Source organism: Ovis canadensis, chromosome 1 (genome assembly GCF_042477335.2).
Source record: "Ovis canadensis isolate MfBH-ARS-UI-01 breed Bighorn chromosome 1, ARS-UI_OviCan_v2, whole genome shotgun sequence".
In the NCBI taxonomy this organism is placed as follows: domain Eukaryota; kingdom Metazoa; phylum Chordata; class Mammalia; order Artiodactyla; family Bovidae; genus Ovis; species Ovis canadensis.
Window position 1 is genome coordinate 25,913,916 of NC_091245.1, and position 15,668 is coordinate 25,929,583.

A 15,668-nucleotide genomic window follows, 5' to 3' on the forward strand; every position below is an offset into this window, starting at 1 on the left:
CACATTGAGAGAGTACTTTAATGATTCACTAATACAGAAAGCATATGGATATTTTAATATATGTGCCACAGTGATTTTTCAAGGTTAACTTATGGTTGAATTATGGTAGCAAAACAATCATTTAATCATCATGTCACTATATACCTGCCATTAATTCCTGATTAAGAAGAGGAATGACTTCTTTCTGACAAAGAGCAGCAGGCCCATAGGGCGGAACAGTAGAAGGCAGAGTGTTTTGCATCAAGGATATTAACAGTAATTTTAAGGATTTCTTCTCCAGAAATTCCTTGAATCAAGAATTTTCTCTTAAATCTTCAGTGAACAGAAGATTTGGTCAGGCTAAACTATAGCCTGTCTATTATTAATAAAACAGAAACAGTTCTGTGAGAAGCACACGTAAAGTATAAATCCATCAAGATTAAACAACTAGACTAGGAAGAACAAAACATTTAGACTTGGGATTCAAGGCTGTTATAGAATGAATGTTTGTGTATCCCCTCAAATTCACATTCTGAATACTTAACACCCAACATGACAGTATTTGGGGGCAGGGTCTTTGGAAGATGATTACATTTATATGAAATAATGAGGATGAGACTCCTAAAATGAGATTACTGTTCTTGTAAGAAGAAGAGAGATACAGGATGCTCAGGGCTGGTGCACTGGGATGACCCAGAGGGACGGGATGGGGAGGAAGGTGGGAGGGGGGTTCAGGATGGGGAACACATGTACATCCGTGGCAGATTCACGTCAATGTATGGCAAAACTAATACAATATTGTAAAGTAATTAGCCTCCAATTAAAATAATTTTTTTTAAAAAAAGGAGAGAAAACAGAGCTTGTGCTCTCCCTCTGTCAAGTGAGGACACTGTGAGAAAGCAGCTGTCTGCAAGTCAAGAAGCAAGCTCTCACCATGAACCAAGTCTGTCAGCATCGTGGACTTTCTAGCTTCGAGAACTGTGAAAAAGTAATGTCTGTTGATTAGGTCACCCTGTCTATGGTATTCTTTATAGCAGCCTAAGTGACTGACATGAGTTTTCAGGGGTTCTGTATTCATAGCACTCAAGTAAACAGACACCATCAATTCAGCACAGGCTGTTTGTTAAATACCTGTATACACACATCCAAATTAATATCCCACTCATTTAAACCCACTGTAGAAAACAATAAGCATTTGTCAAATCTCATGTAACTGGGGGGCACTTAAGAATTATGCATTTATTGTATGTAAATTATATCTCCACAAAAAATTATAAGCCATAAAATTTACTTCAACAATTGGATAACTACTATTTGTGCAATCAAATGAGTCCTGTATTTTTAACCTCAAAAACACACTTTCAATCATTGTAAATGGAACTATGGATTTTTTCTCCAATGCTACTTTATAAGAGCATGTGACCACTGACATATACTGGTTGTTGTCAGTGAAATTAAATTTCTCAAATCGATGTTGTATAGGTAGTTCAGATGAGTAAAATATTAACATCAGTAAAGAGATCGAAAATCTGTTTCATTTCTGCTCGTGTGTGTATGCTATTTCTTTCTTTTTTTGCACTGAATATTTTAAACAAATATCAGTGAAAAATAGGTTTAGAAGGTGCATTTCCATTAACTTGATTTTTTAAATATGACCTAATACTGAAGCCAAAAAATTAATTTTTTCAAATTACTGATTTTCTTTTAAAAATAAAATAATCTTAGAATGTGTTACTGAATTTTTCATTAATATTTTACAATTTATATTTTTCTAAAAAGCTCTACAAAATTTTCTCTCCTTTGTCTCTTTGGGACTATTTTATGATCTACAATGATCTTTTTATCCTTTCAGATATAGCAAGCTTTTAAATTAAAAAGCATGACACATGGCAATTTAAATTTCCATTCTAAACTTACAGAGTCATATGAGCTCTTGTCAACAAAAGACCAAATTTACTATAATTATGGATTATTTACACTAAAACAAAATAAGAAATCAATATGTAAATGTAATGTTTGTTGTAGCTAATGCAGCCAGCAATGACAGATTAGGTTCAAATAGCAATCAGTTTGAAAATCTGTCACATATGTAAATGAGCTAAGGACTTGATGTTTACCTTTGACTGTATTTCATTCAGGATTTTTAAATTGTCTCAGGAACAGCACAAAAATAAAATGTTAATCTTTCTACTACAAATACAACTTGAGCCATCATCATAACTGAAATTAGGTTTTATTTCTGTCCAGCTAAACTAACATGTGGTATTAATAATTCTGAGCTGCAGATTACATCATTCTTAATTAACACTCTGCTACAGTTGTTAACATCCTCCAAGACACCATGTTATCATCACCACAAGTTCTGTAACAATCTTAAAACCACGTTTAACAAAGGTTGGCCTCTTACTCTGCAGCTACTTTTAATTGCTTTCTTTGCTGGCAATTAAATATGTCTAGATAAACAAACATTTGGTTTCACATAATTCTTAGTAACATTTTTCAGGAAGATTTCAAAGTTCAGGTGTCCTTATGAATTACTGTTTATCAATATAGAGATATATTGGATTCAGCAAAATGTACTAACTAATATAAGATTAATCAAAATGTGGTAATTAGCAGTGATAGTGATATATTGTGATTTACCAAGTAGTTCACAGCAAAACTGTCAAAACATAATTCTATCCATCTAGACAAACCATGAAGAAAGAAAAAAAGTTACATTGATTTTTGTTTCATGAATTAGTGACCAAGTTTCCAATTTTCCATTAAATCAACCACAGAGAATACCTGTAGTTCTTTTTCAAAGTGTGATTTTAACAAGCTAATCTCAGTAGTCACTGACCTATCAATAGGCAGTAAACTATATAAACAGGTTTGGTACATCAATCCAATTAGAAGTGTTGTGATCTCCATCAATGCTGTAATTGGGGACAAGTTTCTTTTATCCAGAATGCATAACTTTAGGGAAATGTCGTCTTCTTAAAATAAGCCACTTTTCAGTACCCTTTATTAAGACACATTTACTAATCTAATACTTCCTAATATCACTTTTACAAAATGTAATAAAAATGCTCATGAGAATTGAAGTTAAACACTAACCACAATAATGTACTTGAAACACTGATTATACTATATTAAGAAATGATTAGTTGCTTTAAGAATGATATACATCAAATTGTTATTAAATATTGTACTGCTTACAGCACCAGTAAAACATTTTCACAGATGAATATCATTTGTGAAAACAACAAAGAAGTTGTTTTGTAAAGCATTTTGGAAGGAAAAGTTAATCCATTCAGAACATCTACTTGCATATGTAAAGTTACATTTTTCTGTACCTCAGTTCTCTCAGGCATAAAATGGGACTAGATTAAATGACTGCTTTAAATCCTTCCAAAGATGATACCCTAGAGTTGTCACCTTATTCTTAGTCAGCAATCTCATAATTGTGACTACTGCATTAAAGGAGAACACCAAAAACTGAAATAGCAGGACATAGAAAAAAAAGAGTGAAAAATATTACAAGGATTAACATCTGTGCAGAGATTGTGAGGTGGGAAACAGAAGTAGGATGAGAGCTATCTGAAAGCATCCTTAGAATGTTCTTCTAATAAGTGGACCCCAAGTAGTTCCATGAGACTTCTCAGTAATCTTTTTAGTGGGGATAATGAGGGTGAATAAGTATCTTGAATGGCCTCAGAACAGGGTGGGAGAGATGAGGGGAAAAAAACAAAAAGAAAAAAGTAAACTGTCTGTGAAAGTATCAATATACATATCACCCAGAGGTGTCACCTCTTAGCTAAGACCAAGGCTAGGAACATAGCTGCAATTACCACAGCTAGTTATAAGAAGCAGGGGCAGAAGAGGAATACTTCCATTTTCCCCTTTTTTATACCACGCTTTATGGGATGTAGGAAGGGAGTATCCAAAGGACATTAGAAGATACCTCAGGGATCATGAGAACAATGTTTCATTTGCTTTCCTTTAAACTTCTGCCTCTGCTCACAGGTAAGTGCTGTTTCTGCCCGTGCTGCTTCTCTTCACAAAGGAAGGTTTCTAATAAGAACACTTGTGGCATTTTTTCCAGATTCTAAACTTTCTTCTTCCAGAAAAAGAGAAAAGACTATTAACAATTATTCATAAAGTCACTGTGTACTAGGTTAGGTTTCACAGAAGGTGAGGATGAGATGAGCAGCTTTGTCCCCCATTTCCTATGGCCTAGTGCACTAAATTACCTTCCACTTTTTATCCCCTGTGGTAGATAGTCCTGAACAAGGTTTGCCATGAGCTCTCTAAGCTATGTATGCTGCTGTGACCATGTTGGTGAGGCAGGCCGACTGCATCAGTCCTTAAGGCTCTGAAAACCCAGTCATAACTCTTTCTGTAGGTCACTTGAGCATGTGAAAAAGTAAAAGTGTTAGTTGCTCATTTGTGTCTGACTCTTTGCAACTCCAGGAAGTACAGCGTGACAGGCTCCTCTGTCCATAGAATTCTCCAGGTAGGAATATTGGAATGGGTAGCCATTCCCTTCTCCAGGGGATCTTCCTGACCCAGGGATTGAATCTGGGTCTCCTGCATTGCAGGCAGATTCTTTACCATCTGAGCCACCAGAAACGTGGGTCCTAAGATTTATGTCTGGAGTGAAAGGTAAAAGACCTCACGAAGAACTCTAGTCAAAGCCACATGATCTACTTGGTGCTTGTCTGGTTACTAAAGCAGTTTCTTTTCCCCAATCATGGAGTCTCTTTATTTTCTGGTAGCATCTGAGGTCCATAGCAGAAGAGTGACCTGCCCTATCAAACAGTGATTCTGTGGGAGAGCTGGGGCTAAAACTCAGACGGGGCTGCAACTCAGATACCTTGACTCACTACTACTCAATTTCCTTCCACAGTATCCACTGGAAAATATAATACCCTACTCTAGATTAATTCAAGGCTATTGTTACCCGATTTCCTATGAATGGTTTTCCAAGAACAAAGAAAGGCCACATATTTTAATACCAGTGGTTTACTTAACTATCACAAGGGTCTCAATTAGTACCCTGAATTTACTCAAGCTTGCACAAATAGCAGCTAACACAAAGCCAGAATAGGCCACACAAGAGGAGCATATGCTAGACTGTATGACCGGAGTTCAACAACACCCTCCCAGAACCCATCGAAATATTAATGGGAACCATCCTCTCAGTATAAAAAGGTCAAAGTTCAATAGCAAGACTCAATTACTACTTATAAAAAGGGACAACTATATATAAGGGATACCTTATTTTCTATCACCCTGCCACAAAAAATGGAGACAATCTATGTAATTATAATGGAGCTGAACATTTTTATTACTTATTAGGATAAGACTAAAGCACGCTGAAAAGACTATACTTTATTACCAAGGCACCTATTCAGTCACTAGTTATTGCCACTAGTTATTTGGCACTAGTTATTTCCCTTGCTTAGAATACTATTCATTCTGCTCTTCACTTTAATAGTGTTTAATCATCCATGTCTCAGCTGAGATACTACATCTTCTGAGAGGCCTTTCCTCACCATACAACTTACAGGAGTTGCCCAGTTACTTCGTATCATGTCATTCTATTTCAGTATCCTGCAAAGCACTATTATCATCTGACGCCTCTTCTTGCTTGATTCACAGTTTGGTGTCTGTCCTTGCACCGTACCCCCATGTCTACACATATTATATTGTAAATTCTATGAAAGCAGGTACCCTGTCATCTGGTTTCTCATTGTATCTCTAACACCTAGAACAAGGAACTAACACACTGTAAGATGGTACTCAATCTGTATGTGGCAAATGAAGGAATAATTGACATCCTATAAGAATAAAATGAGATGGACTCTCCATATATATGAAAAACACAATTAGCAAAACAGCCAATGGAGAGACTATATGTGTATGGATGAAAACTAAATCCCTCAATTTGTCATGAAACTTTTCATATTCATTAACAACAAATGTTTATTAAGGGCTTCTACATAGATGGCCATAGATGAGCTGAGGGAGATGCTCAGTAAGAATGCTCTTGTTTTCACAGCTTAGGATCTGGCTGGAGAGAGAGGACAGCCATTTATGAAATAATACCGCGGAAACTAAGATTCATAAAAGAAAGGTGCTGCCGGAGGCCACAAAACCAGTGGGACAGACACAGGATAAACAGTGTCTGACTATAAAGCTAGAGCTACTTCCATTATCCCATACTTCAGTGGAAAAAAAAAAAAAGATCAAAAGGAACACTGGAAAAAAATGCTAAACTCAGGCCAAGGAGTGGAGACTGCCTAGTTTATTACACTTATGGAACACTTGTAAGATCTTCAGCTCCCCAAATATCTTATATCTGTTCTGCATGATGCTTGATATTCCACACTAGAACTTTACTCATTAGCTTTGGTCTCTCTTAGGAGGCAAACATTCTCAGGGATATATTACTTCACAGTATTCATTCCATTAATATTTCTAAGTACTTACAATGTTTCAGGCACTCTTTCAGCTGCTGAGGATATAAGAGTAAACAAAAAAGGTCCATAATTTCTTGTAGCTTTACATTATGATAAGGAATACAGACAACAAATATGAATATATTACTAATATAATGCATTTTGTAATAATTTAAGATAAAGGGAAAGACTATAACAGAGGGACTCTTTTAGCCAGGGGAATTAAGAAAAATCTATCTGAGAATGTAACATTTGAGTAAAGGACTGAATAAAGTAAAGGAGAGAGTCAAGTTGATAACTGATGAAAGAATATCCCAGGTAGGAGAACAGCACAGTACGAGTGTCCTGAAGTTGATAAAGCACACTTAGAAAGTTTAAAGAAGAACAGGGAGGCCAGTGTGGCTGGCAAGATACAAGCCAGAGATGAGAATGATAAAAGATGAAGTTTAAAAAGTCAGGGACAAGATTATGTAAGTCCTTAATATACTTTGGTAACCTGAATTTTGGTCTAAGAGTAATGGAAAGCTAATGGAGGGATGTGAGCAGGGGAAAGACACAATCAAGCTATGGTTTTGATTCATGTACATCTTAGACCATTTTAACATGGGGAGAGCTGCCATTTGCAGGTAGTGGAATAAGGACAGGGGAAAGAAGAGGTCATTAAATGGTAAGACTGAGAGAAAGCAAAGGAAAATTTACCTATTCATTTTTATTATCTATGATTATAAGTAAGAAATACACACAATTTTTTCTTACATTTTTTTTTCCAGTTTTGATAACAATAAGATAGGTAGCAGTCCCACTGGGAAGTTTGTGGTAAGATTTCTTTATGGAAATCCTCTGGGCTAGGGGAAGAATATAGCATGCAAAATTTTATACTATAAGTTCAATTTCTGTAATGGTCATATTACTTTTTCAGGTTATCTAAGTCTTATATTCATTTTAGTACCTATAGTTTTTACAAAATTCTCCACTTCAACTAAACTTCAGATTTTACTGCCACAAAGACAAGTTTATTTTATTACTATTCATATACACTTTTATTTTAGAACAATTTATTAATTTCTTATGTTTAGCATTAACTTAATAATTATCATACTAATCAAAACCTCTCCTCTGAATCTGTAGTTAAGTCCTCTTTTTAAACCTAATATTTTTGTGCTTTTTCTCACCCTTTCTTGGCTAGATTTCTCAAGCAGTTATTATTTGTTGACTACTTATATCATTAATTGTATGCGTGCTCACTCATATTTGACTCTCTGTGATCCCATGGACTATAGCTCGCCAGGCTCCTCTGTCCATGGAATTTTCCAGGCAAGAATACTGGAGTGTGTTGCCATTTCCTACTCTACTATCATTAATTACTGCTTTTGAATGTTTCTTTCCATCTATTTTCTTCAGACTTACTCTACTGCTGTTTCTGTAATTTCTTAAGTAGAACATAAAATGCAATTATTTTCTATCTATTGTCTTCTAATTAATGGACTTAGTATTACAAATTTCCCTCTAAGTATCACTTTTGCTGTATTTGTTCAGTTCAGTTCAGTTGCTCAGTCGTGTCCGACTCTTTGCGACCCCATGAACCACAGCACACCAGGCCTCCCTGTCCATCACTAACTCCCAGAGATCATCCAAACTCATGTTCATTGAGTCGGTGATGCCATCCAACCATTTCATCCTCTGTCGTCCCCTTCTCCTCCCACCCTCAATCTTTCCCTGAATCAGGGTCTTCTCAAATGAGTCAGCTCTTTGCATCAGGTGGCCAAAGTAATTGCACTCACCTCACACACTAGTAAAGTAATGCTCAAAATTCTCCAAACCAGGCTTCAGCAATATGTGAACCGTGAACTTCCAGATGTTCAAGTTGGTTTTAGAAATGGCAGAGGAACCAGAGATCAAATTGCCAACATTCACTGGATTGTTGAAAAAGCAAGAGAGTTCCAGAAAAACATCTTTTTCTGCTTTCTTGACTATGCCAAAGCCTTTGACTGTGTGGATCACAATCAACTGTGGAAAATTCTGAAAGAGATGGGATTACCAGACCACCTGACCTGCCTCTTGAGAAACCTATATGCAGGTCAGGAAGCAACAGTTAGAACTGGACATGGAACAACAGACTGGTTCCAAATAGTGAAAGGAGTACGTCAAGGCTGTATATTGTCACCCTGTTTATTTAACTTCTATGCAGAGTACAACATGAGAAACGCTGGGCTGGATGAAGCACAAGCTTCTTCCCAAGAATCAAGATTGCCAGGAGAAATATTAATAACCTCAGATATGCAGATGACACCACCCTCATGCAGAAACTGAAGAAGAACTAAAGAGCCTCTTGATGAAAGGGAAAGAGAGTGAAAAAGTTGGCTTAAAGCTCAACATTCAGAAAACTAAGATCATGGCATCTGGTCCCATCACTTCATGGGAAACAGACGGGGAAACAGTGGCTGACTTTATTTTTCTGTGCTCCAAAATCACTGCAGATGGTGATTGCAGCCATGAAATTAAAAGACACTCAGTCCTTGGAAGAAAAGTTATGATCAATCTAGACAGCATATTAAAAAGCAGAGACATTAATTACTTTGTCAACAAAGGTCTGTCTAGTCAAAGCTATGGCTTTTCCAGTAGTCATGTATGGATGTGAGAGTTGGACTATAAAGAAAGCTGAGCACCAAACAATTGATGCTTTTGAACTGTGGTGCTGGAGAAGACTCTTGAGAGTCCCTTGGACTTCAAGGAGATCCAACCAGTCCATCCTAAAGGAGATCAGTCCTGGGTGTTCACTGGAAGGACTGATGTGAATGGGAAAGACTAGAGACCTCTTCAAGAAAATTAGAGATACCAAGGGAACATTTCATGCCAAGATGGGCTCGATAAAGGACAGAAATGGTATGGACCTAACAGAAGCAGAAGATATTAAGAAGTGGCCAGAATACACAGAAGAACTGTACAGAAAAGATCTTCACATCCCAGATAATCACGATGGTGTGATCACTCACTTAGAGCCAGACATCCTAGAATGTGAAGTCAAGTGGGCCTTAGGAAGCAACACTATGAACAAAGCTGGTGGAGGTGATGGAATTTCAGTTGAGCTATTTCAAATCCTAAAAGATGATGCTATCAAAGTGCTGCACTCAATCTGTCAGCAATTTTGTAAAACGCAGCAGTGGCCACAGGACTGGAAAAGGTCAGTTTTCATTTCAATCCCAAAGAAAGGCAATGCCAAGGAATGCTCAAACTCTTATTTGTGCTCACTTCTAAATTATCAGTGGTTGTTATTATGATTTCACCTTTACCCGTAAATTATCTGTAGTATCCAATGTATGGAGGACCTCAGAGATTCCTTTTTATTACTACTTCACCTTTAATTTTACTGCAAAGTGGCCAAAGAATGGATCAGCATGACAGTGATTCTTTGGTAGTGATTCTTAATCATCCTACTTGGAATACACTGCAGTATTTTGTACCATTACCACTGTATATTTGAGACAAAAAATATAGGTAGTAGTACAGATTTCTCAGGATTGTCTCAATCTAGATAGAGACATATGACTGAATTACAAGACGCACATACCAGTAAAAGCTCAATTGTCAACTAGGAAACAGGTGTTTATAGAGATCTGTCATTTATACATATTTGGAAAATGAAGCACTGAGAAGAGTTGTCAGGGAAAATGTACAGTAAGAGGGGCTGCTGAAAACAGAACTCTAGGGGACACCAACTTTACAGCAGATGAAGAAAAGAGGTGCTTACAGGATGAAACAATCTGAGTGGCAGATAAAACACCAGAAGAGTGCTGGAAATTTTCTTTAAAGAGATTAATTTTTTTTTTAAGTCACAATATGTCAATGACTAGGTTGTAAGTGCCTAGAGGACAGAGCATGTTTCATCTAGTAGTTAATCAATAAATCTTTGATAGATTGACCCTCTCCTATAATATGAAACAGGTATAGTTGACAGTTCCCCTCTTTTAATTTTATTGTGATTGACAGTACAATCTGAAGTTGTGCCATAGATGTAACTGCATCACCTTTGAATTAATAAGTGAAATCTGATCTATTTTAAAAAGTTTAAAAACATTTTTCAATTGTTAAAAAGATTATGATTAAAGAGTTCCTCTTAAATTCTCAAAAAGCCTGAAATTCTGTTTTCTGAAAAACGAAAACATAATTTACTTTAAAATAATTCTAAATATAAGGTTATAGACACTTATATGGTAATTCTGCTTCTCTTAGCTTCTTAAAAAATACTGTAAATACAAAATAAGATTTGATTACCAGGCACCCCCTAGTGGCAGTAAAATCTAGTTAAAAAATTTTTCATAAGGCATGGTTTAATATATAGCTCTCACCAAACCCTGAGAATAAAACTGTTTGTCAGTAAACAATTTAAGAGCATGTTATTTTACATCTATATTTTACTGATGATGAACAGTGTACAGTAACTAAAAAGGTCATTCACACACTAAAATTTCATCAATATTCCTGAAAACTATAGTAACGGAAAAGCATATAAATGAATTTTAAGGACTATATAATGACAAATTATAAGATTTTTTTAAAAATGTCATTATAGAAAACAGCTTCCAAAAAAGAAGTCATCTTTGGAATAAAGCTTTATATATTTGTCAAGAAACCAGAAGCTAGATGGAGAGTCAGATGAAGATACCAGTAGCAGAAATATTATTCACTGTTGACCTTAAACCAGCTGCAAAACTCTCTTTAAAATACCTCAATTTCCTAATTTATAATATAGATATCAATATCAGCCTCTGTGTTCTTACAGAGGTGCTATAAAAATGAAGTGAGAGTTGAATGAAAAAGATTACTACTGGTATTTACTAGCATACATGTTTTAATAATTATGCTTTGCAATTTGTGCTTTTACATATAAATGCACCTCTTCTGTTTAATGAATTTTTATAAACACCCTGGCAACTAAAATCAATGCTTACTATTTTATATAAGGAGAATCTAAGACCCTAGATAAACAGGGATTATAATCTGGGACTTTTCTCTCTAGATCTTACCTTTTCTGCATGGATAGATTATAATAACATTACTTTCCTGATTTGGTTATAATAAACTTTGTTTAGGAATGACACCATAACACCAGTACAGTCCAATTCATTGAGAGAAGACTGATACTCTAAAGAAAGAACATGACGCTTGCCACTGCACTGAAATTGGAAGGGTGGAATCCAGCAGCAGGACCTTGTCATAGTTCTGCACTGCAATTAACAGGCAGTTTATTACCCAGTTTCCCTCAGTCTTTCCACATCCACTGACTCGTGTCAGAAAAATAAAAGAATAAAATCAATTTAATATCAAACCAACCATATAAACCAAATATACCTTTTAAAAAAATCCCAAATCTGAGGAGAAGAATGGGGTGGTATGTACATAACCTTTGCTATTTTCCTCTATCAGTTTTGAAGTTTTTATTTATTTGCCAGGTCTCAAATATAACAATCAGAATGATATTTTCTCCTTTTTAGATTATAAACTGGATTACAAATTAAAAATAAGGTTTGTATGAATCCACCAATTATAACAAAATGTTGCAAAAACAAATCGACTTGATTTATTATGTAGGTTAGTGCACAGCAATACTGTCTCCCATAGTTGATAATATGATATACTATATAACTAAATATTAAATTACTTTTGGGTTCCATTATACAGTTATGATATAAAAATTATTTTTGTTTGATAAAACACAAGTAAAAATCCTAAGTTAAAAATAATTATTACCATTAGCTTTTAAAATTCTGTATGGATTTTGTTTTTAACTGTCTCTCATGAAATGAGAATTTAAGATACATTTTATAGGTTAAAAAAAGAAAAATGATCTCTAGCTTTATAGAAAGATATCTTGGATTAACATATCTAAAAGAAGTACACTGTAACTTTTATGTGCATTAATAAACTTCCTCATCAGCAGGAGCCTCTATGCTCCTCCTCTCACTAGCCAGATATGTTTTTTGTATCTTTTATTTAACTTTGAATTTTTCTGTCTTTCTTATCATTCCAACATAGGAAAAAGCACCATTATAACTTGCTAAAAATCCATACAGCCAACTAAGGAAGATTACTTTGAAAAGTGAAAGTGAAAGTCACTCAGTCCTATCAGACTCTTTGTGACCCCATGGACTATCCAGTCCATGGAATTTCCCAGGCCAGAATAACTGGAGTGGGTTGCTTTTCCCTTCACCAGAGGATCTTTCAAACCCAGGGGTCGAACCCAGGTCTCCTGCATTGCAGGCAGATTCTTTACCAGCTGAGCCACAAGGGAAGCCCAAGAATACTGGAGTGGGTAGCCTATCCTTTCTCCAGCAGATCTTTCTCACCCAGGAATTGCACAGGGGTCTCCTGCATTGCAGGCAGATTTTTTACCAGCTGAGCTACCAGGGAAGACTAGCTTAGTATTATATAAAGTAGTCATTCTGCAATAAACACTGCATTTCAAGAAACACTGTAGGCCCCTGCCTGCCTAGGGACTGAGACACATGGCAATGAACATTTCCATTAGCCCAGGAAGACATTTTTGAAAAATCCATTTAATCATACTACTGGAAAGCAACAGACTATAACCAATGATGTCTCTTATCTACATTTAATTATGTGGATTACATATTGGATGACATTCTTAACTAACCTAAAAATAATGTTGTACCTGAGTAGATACAGAACCCATATCTATAATCTCATCTGGCATTTAAATCAACATTACTATAAGCACAAGGACTATAAGTACTGTTTCTCATAATATGCAAATACAAATTCCCATTAATATATGATCTGGACATAAGATACAGAGCAACTCAAGAAATCTTTAAATTCTTAGCCTAAAACAAACCATTAACAGACTATCAGAAACAATTATATCAGATTTAACTTTCTTCAGTTCAGTGATTTCTACTTTGGTAAAGTGAAATTTACTTTTCTTTTTGATACTATCTACCTGTAATGGTATGAGCTATTAGAAATACACATTTTGTTTTCTTCCCCACACAGAGCTCCTAAAATCTTTGCAATTTTTTAAGTAATAAGAGTGATACTAAGGAGCTTCTATCCTGGTTGTCAGGAGAACCAACCTCATGATTAGAGGGTTAGAATGTTTAACCACCTCTCCCTCCCACCCTACTCTGTGTAGAAGAGAGGAGCTAGAGGTTGGGCTAATTACTAGTAGCCAGTGATTCAATCAATCATGCCTATGTGGTGAATCTCCATAAAAAATTCTACTTGAAGAGCTCTGGAGAGCTTCCAGGTTGGTAAAAAAGAAAGCGTCCATGTGCTGGCAGGGGGGCACACCTTAAACATTACAAGCACTCCTCTGCTCGAGACCCTTTCAGATCTCATTCTATATATCTCTTCATCTGGCTGTTCATTTAAAATACGTTTTACAATAAATTGGTAATAGTACATAGAGCATTTCTGAGTTCTATGAGCCATTCTCTCACAAATTATCGAACACAGAAGGGAGTGGTGGGAACCTCCAATCCACAGCCAGTTGGTCAGAAGCACAGGTGACAACCTATACCTGCAATTGGATCTGATATGGGGCAGTCTTATGGAGCTGAGTCCTGAACTTGTGGGATCTAATGCTATCTCCAGTTAAGTAGTATCAGAATTTTGCTAAACTGAAGAATATCCAGTAGGTGTTGAAGACTTGGCGGGTAGGAGACACATTTGTTGGCTAGTACTATTCCATGGGTAGTACAGTAAAGAAAACAGGACGTTTTTTCTTTCACTACACTAATAATAAAGATAGTGGTGGGGAAAAATTTGACAATATTTGAAGTTTAGAGACACCAGGTTGTATTAAATTTTTTAAAAAATGGGCAAAAAATTGTAAAAATCTAAGAACAACTTAAACACAGTTCCAGAAGGATACTGTGCTCAGGAAAATTATGACTCTATTACTAGCTTAATGATTCACTTTAGATCTGGTTGCTTCATTAGGCAATAATAATACAATATATAACTAAATATATAAATCATTTGATCATTCTATAAATATACTGAGTTTCACTGTAAAAACTAAAAAAAGAATGACACTCTCTCTTCCAAAAAGAAAGAAAATATTAAAAATTTTATATCAATGTATTTCAAGCTGTATTCTCCAGAGCACAAGAAATTTCCTCAAAGATATACTGCTTCAGCCATGGGAGACACTAGAGTTCCAGTTACTCATTCTCTTCCCTCCCTCCCATTCTTCCCTTCAAACAGAGAAGTACCATTTATGACTCTTTTATTATATAACAAAGTTTTGCTAGCTTTTCTTTGTAAAAAGATTCCATCACTAAAATCAAACAAATAAACACTCCAAACCAAATAGTTTGAAACTTTATATAGTTAATAGTTGTTAGTAAGCTAAAACTTCAACAAGCTTTGATTTAATTTTGATATTTATACACAGCTTAAAGAAATTTAACAATCACACTTTTCATTTCCTAATCCAGGAAAAGTAAACATCTTACCCAGAATGACTAGATGATGAAGGTGGCGGCAAATCTGGTGTAAGGACATAAAGACTGTTGTTTTTTGGCAAGTGTAGTGATTTTAAGACCGTCTGAAAAAGAAAAAAACAGAAAATAACTATTGATTGTGCATTATTCTTTTCCTATAATTCTTAGAAAATTATTGCCATTGCAGCTTGACTTTTCATCTTCTGACAATTTCCTAAATAGGATAATATAGAACTATTGAATCCAAATAAATGTTTCTCCCATGTATTAGTTAGCATAAATCTGAGTATTAAAATAAAATAAAAATTCTTTAGCTCACAAAGAGATACAAATATACACAGTTATATACACAGTTGAAGACTATTAATTACTTCATTGAAGAAGCATAATCTGGCAACTAATATCTACTTCATTCAGGACCATTATAGCAAAAATTAGCAAGTTATGTTTGCAGAGATCATCAGACCTAGAAAAGATGATAGAAAATATCTTAAATCAAAGATTTTATAAATGAGGAGCTATAGCCTAAGAAATGAAAAGACCTGGATGAGGTCTCTACTAAGTGTTACCTAGGTTACTTAACTCTTCCTCCAGATAATCATCATGTGTGTGTGTGTGCTCAGTAGTGTCCAACTTTTTGGGACCCCATAGACAGTAGCCTGCCAGGCTCCATGGGACCTGAGATTTCCCAGGCAAGAACCCTGGAGTGGGTTGCCCTTTCCTCCTCCAGGAGATCTTCTCATCCCAATGATCAACCCATGACTCTTGCATCTCCTGC

At 35.6% G+C, this 15,668-nt stretch overlaps 1 protein-coding gene across 2 annotated transcripts in view; it reads right to left on the reverse strand.

The window, feature by feature from the left end:
- Window positions 1-15,668, reverse strand: part of FAF1 (Fas associated factor 1) — a 487,841-nt gene that overhangs the window by 283,029 nt on the left and 189,144 nt on the right. For both annotated transcript variants that reach the window (XM_069590953.1, XM_069590963.1), the window contains one exon: window positions 14,903-14,994. In XM_069590953.1, coding sequence (XP_069447054.1) covers window positions 14,903-14,994 — 92 coding nt within the window. The remainder of the gene's footprint in view (window positions 1-14,902; window positions 14,995-15,668) is intronic.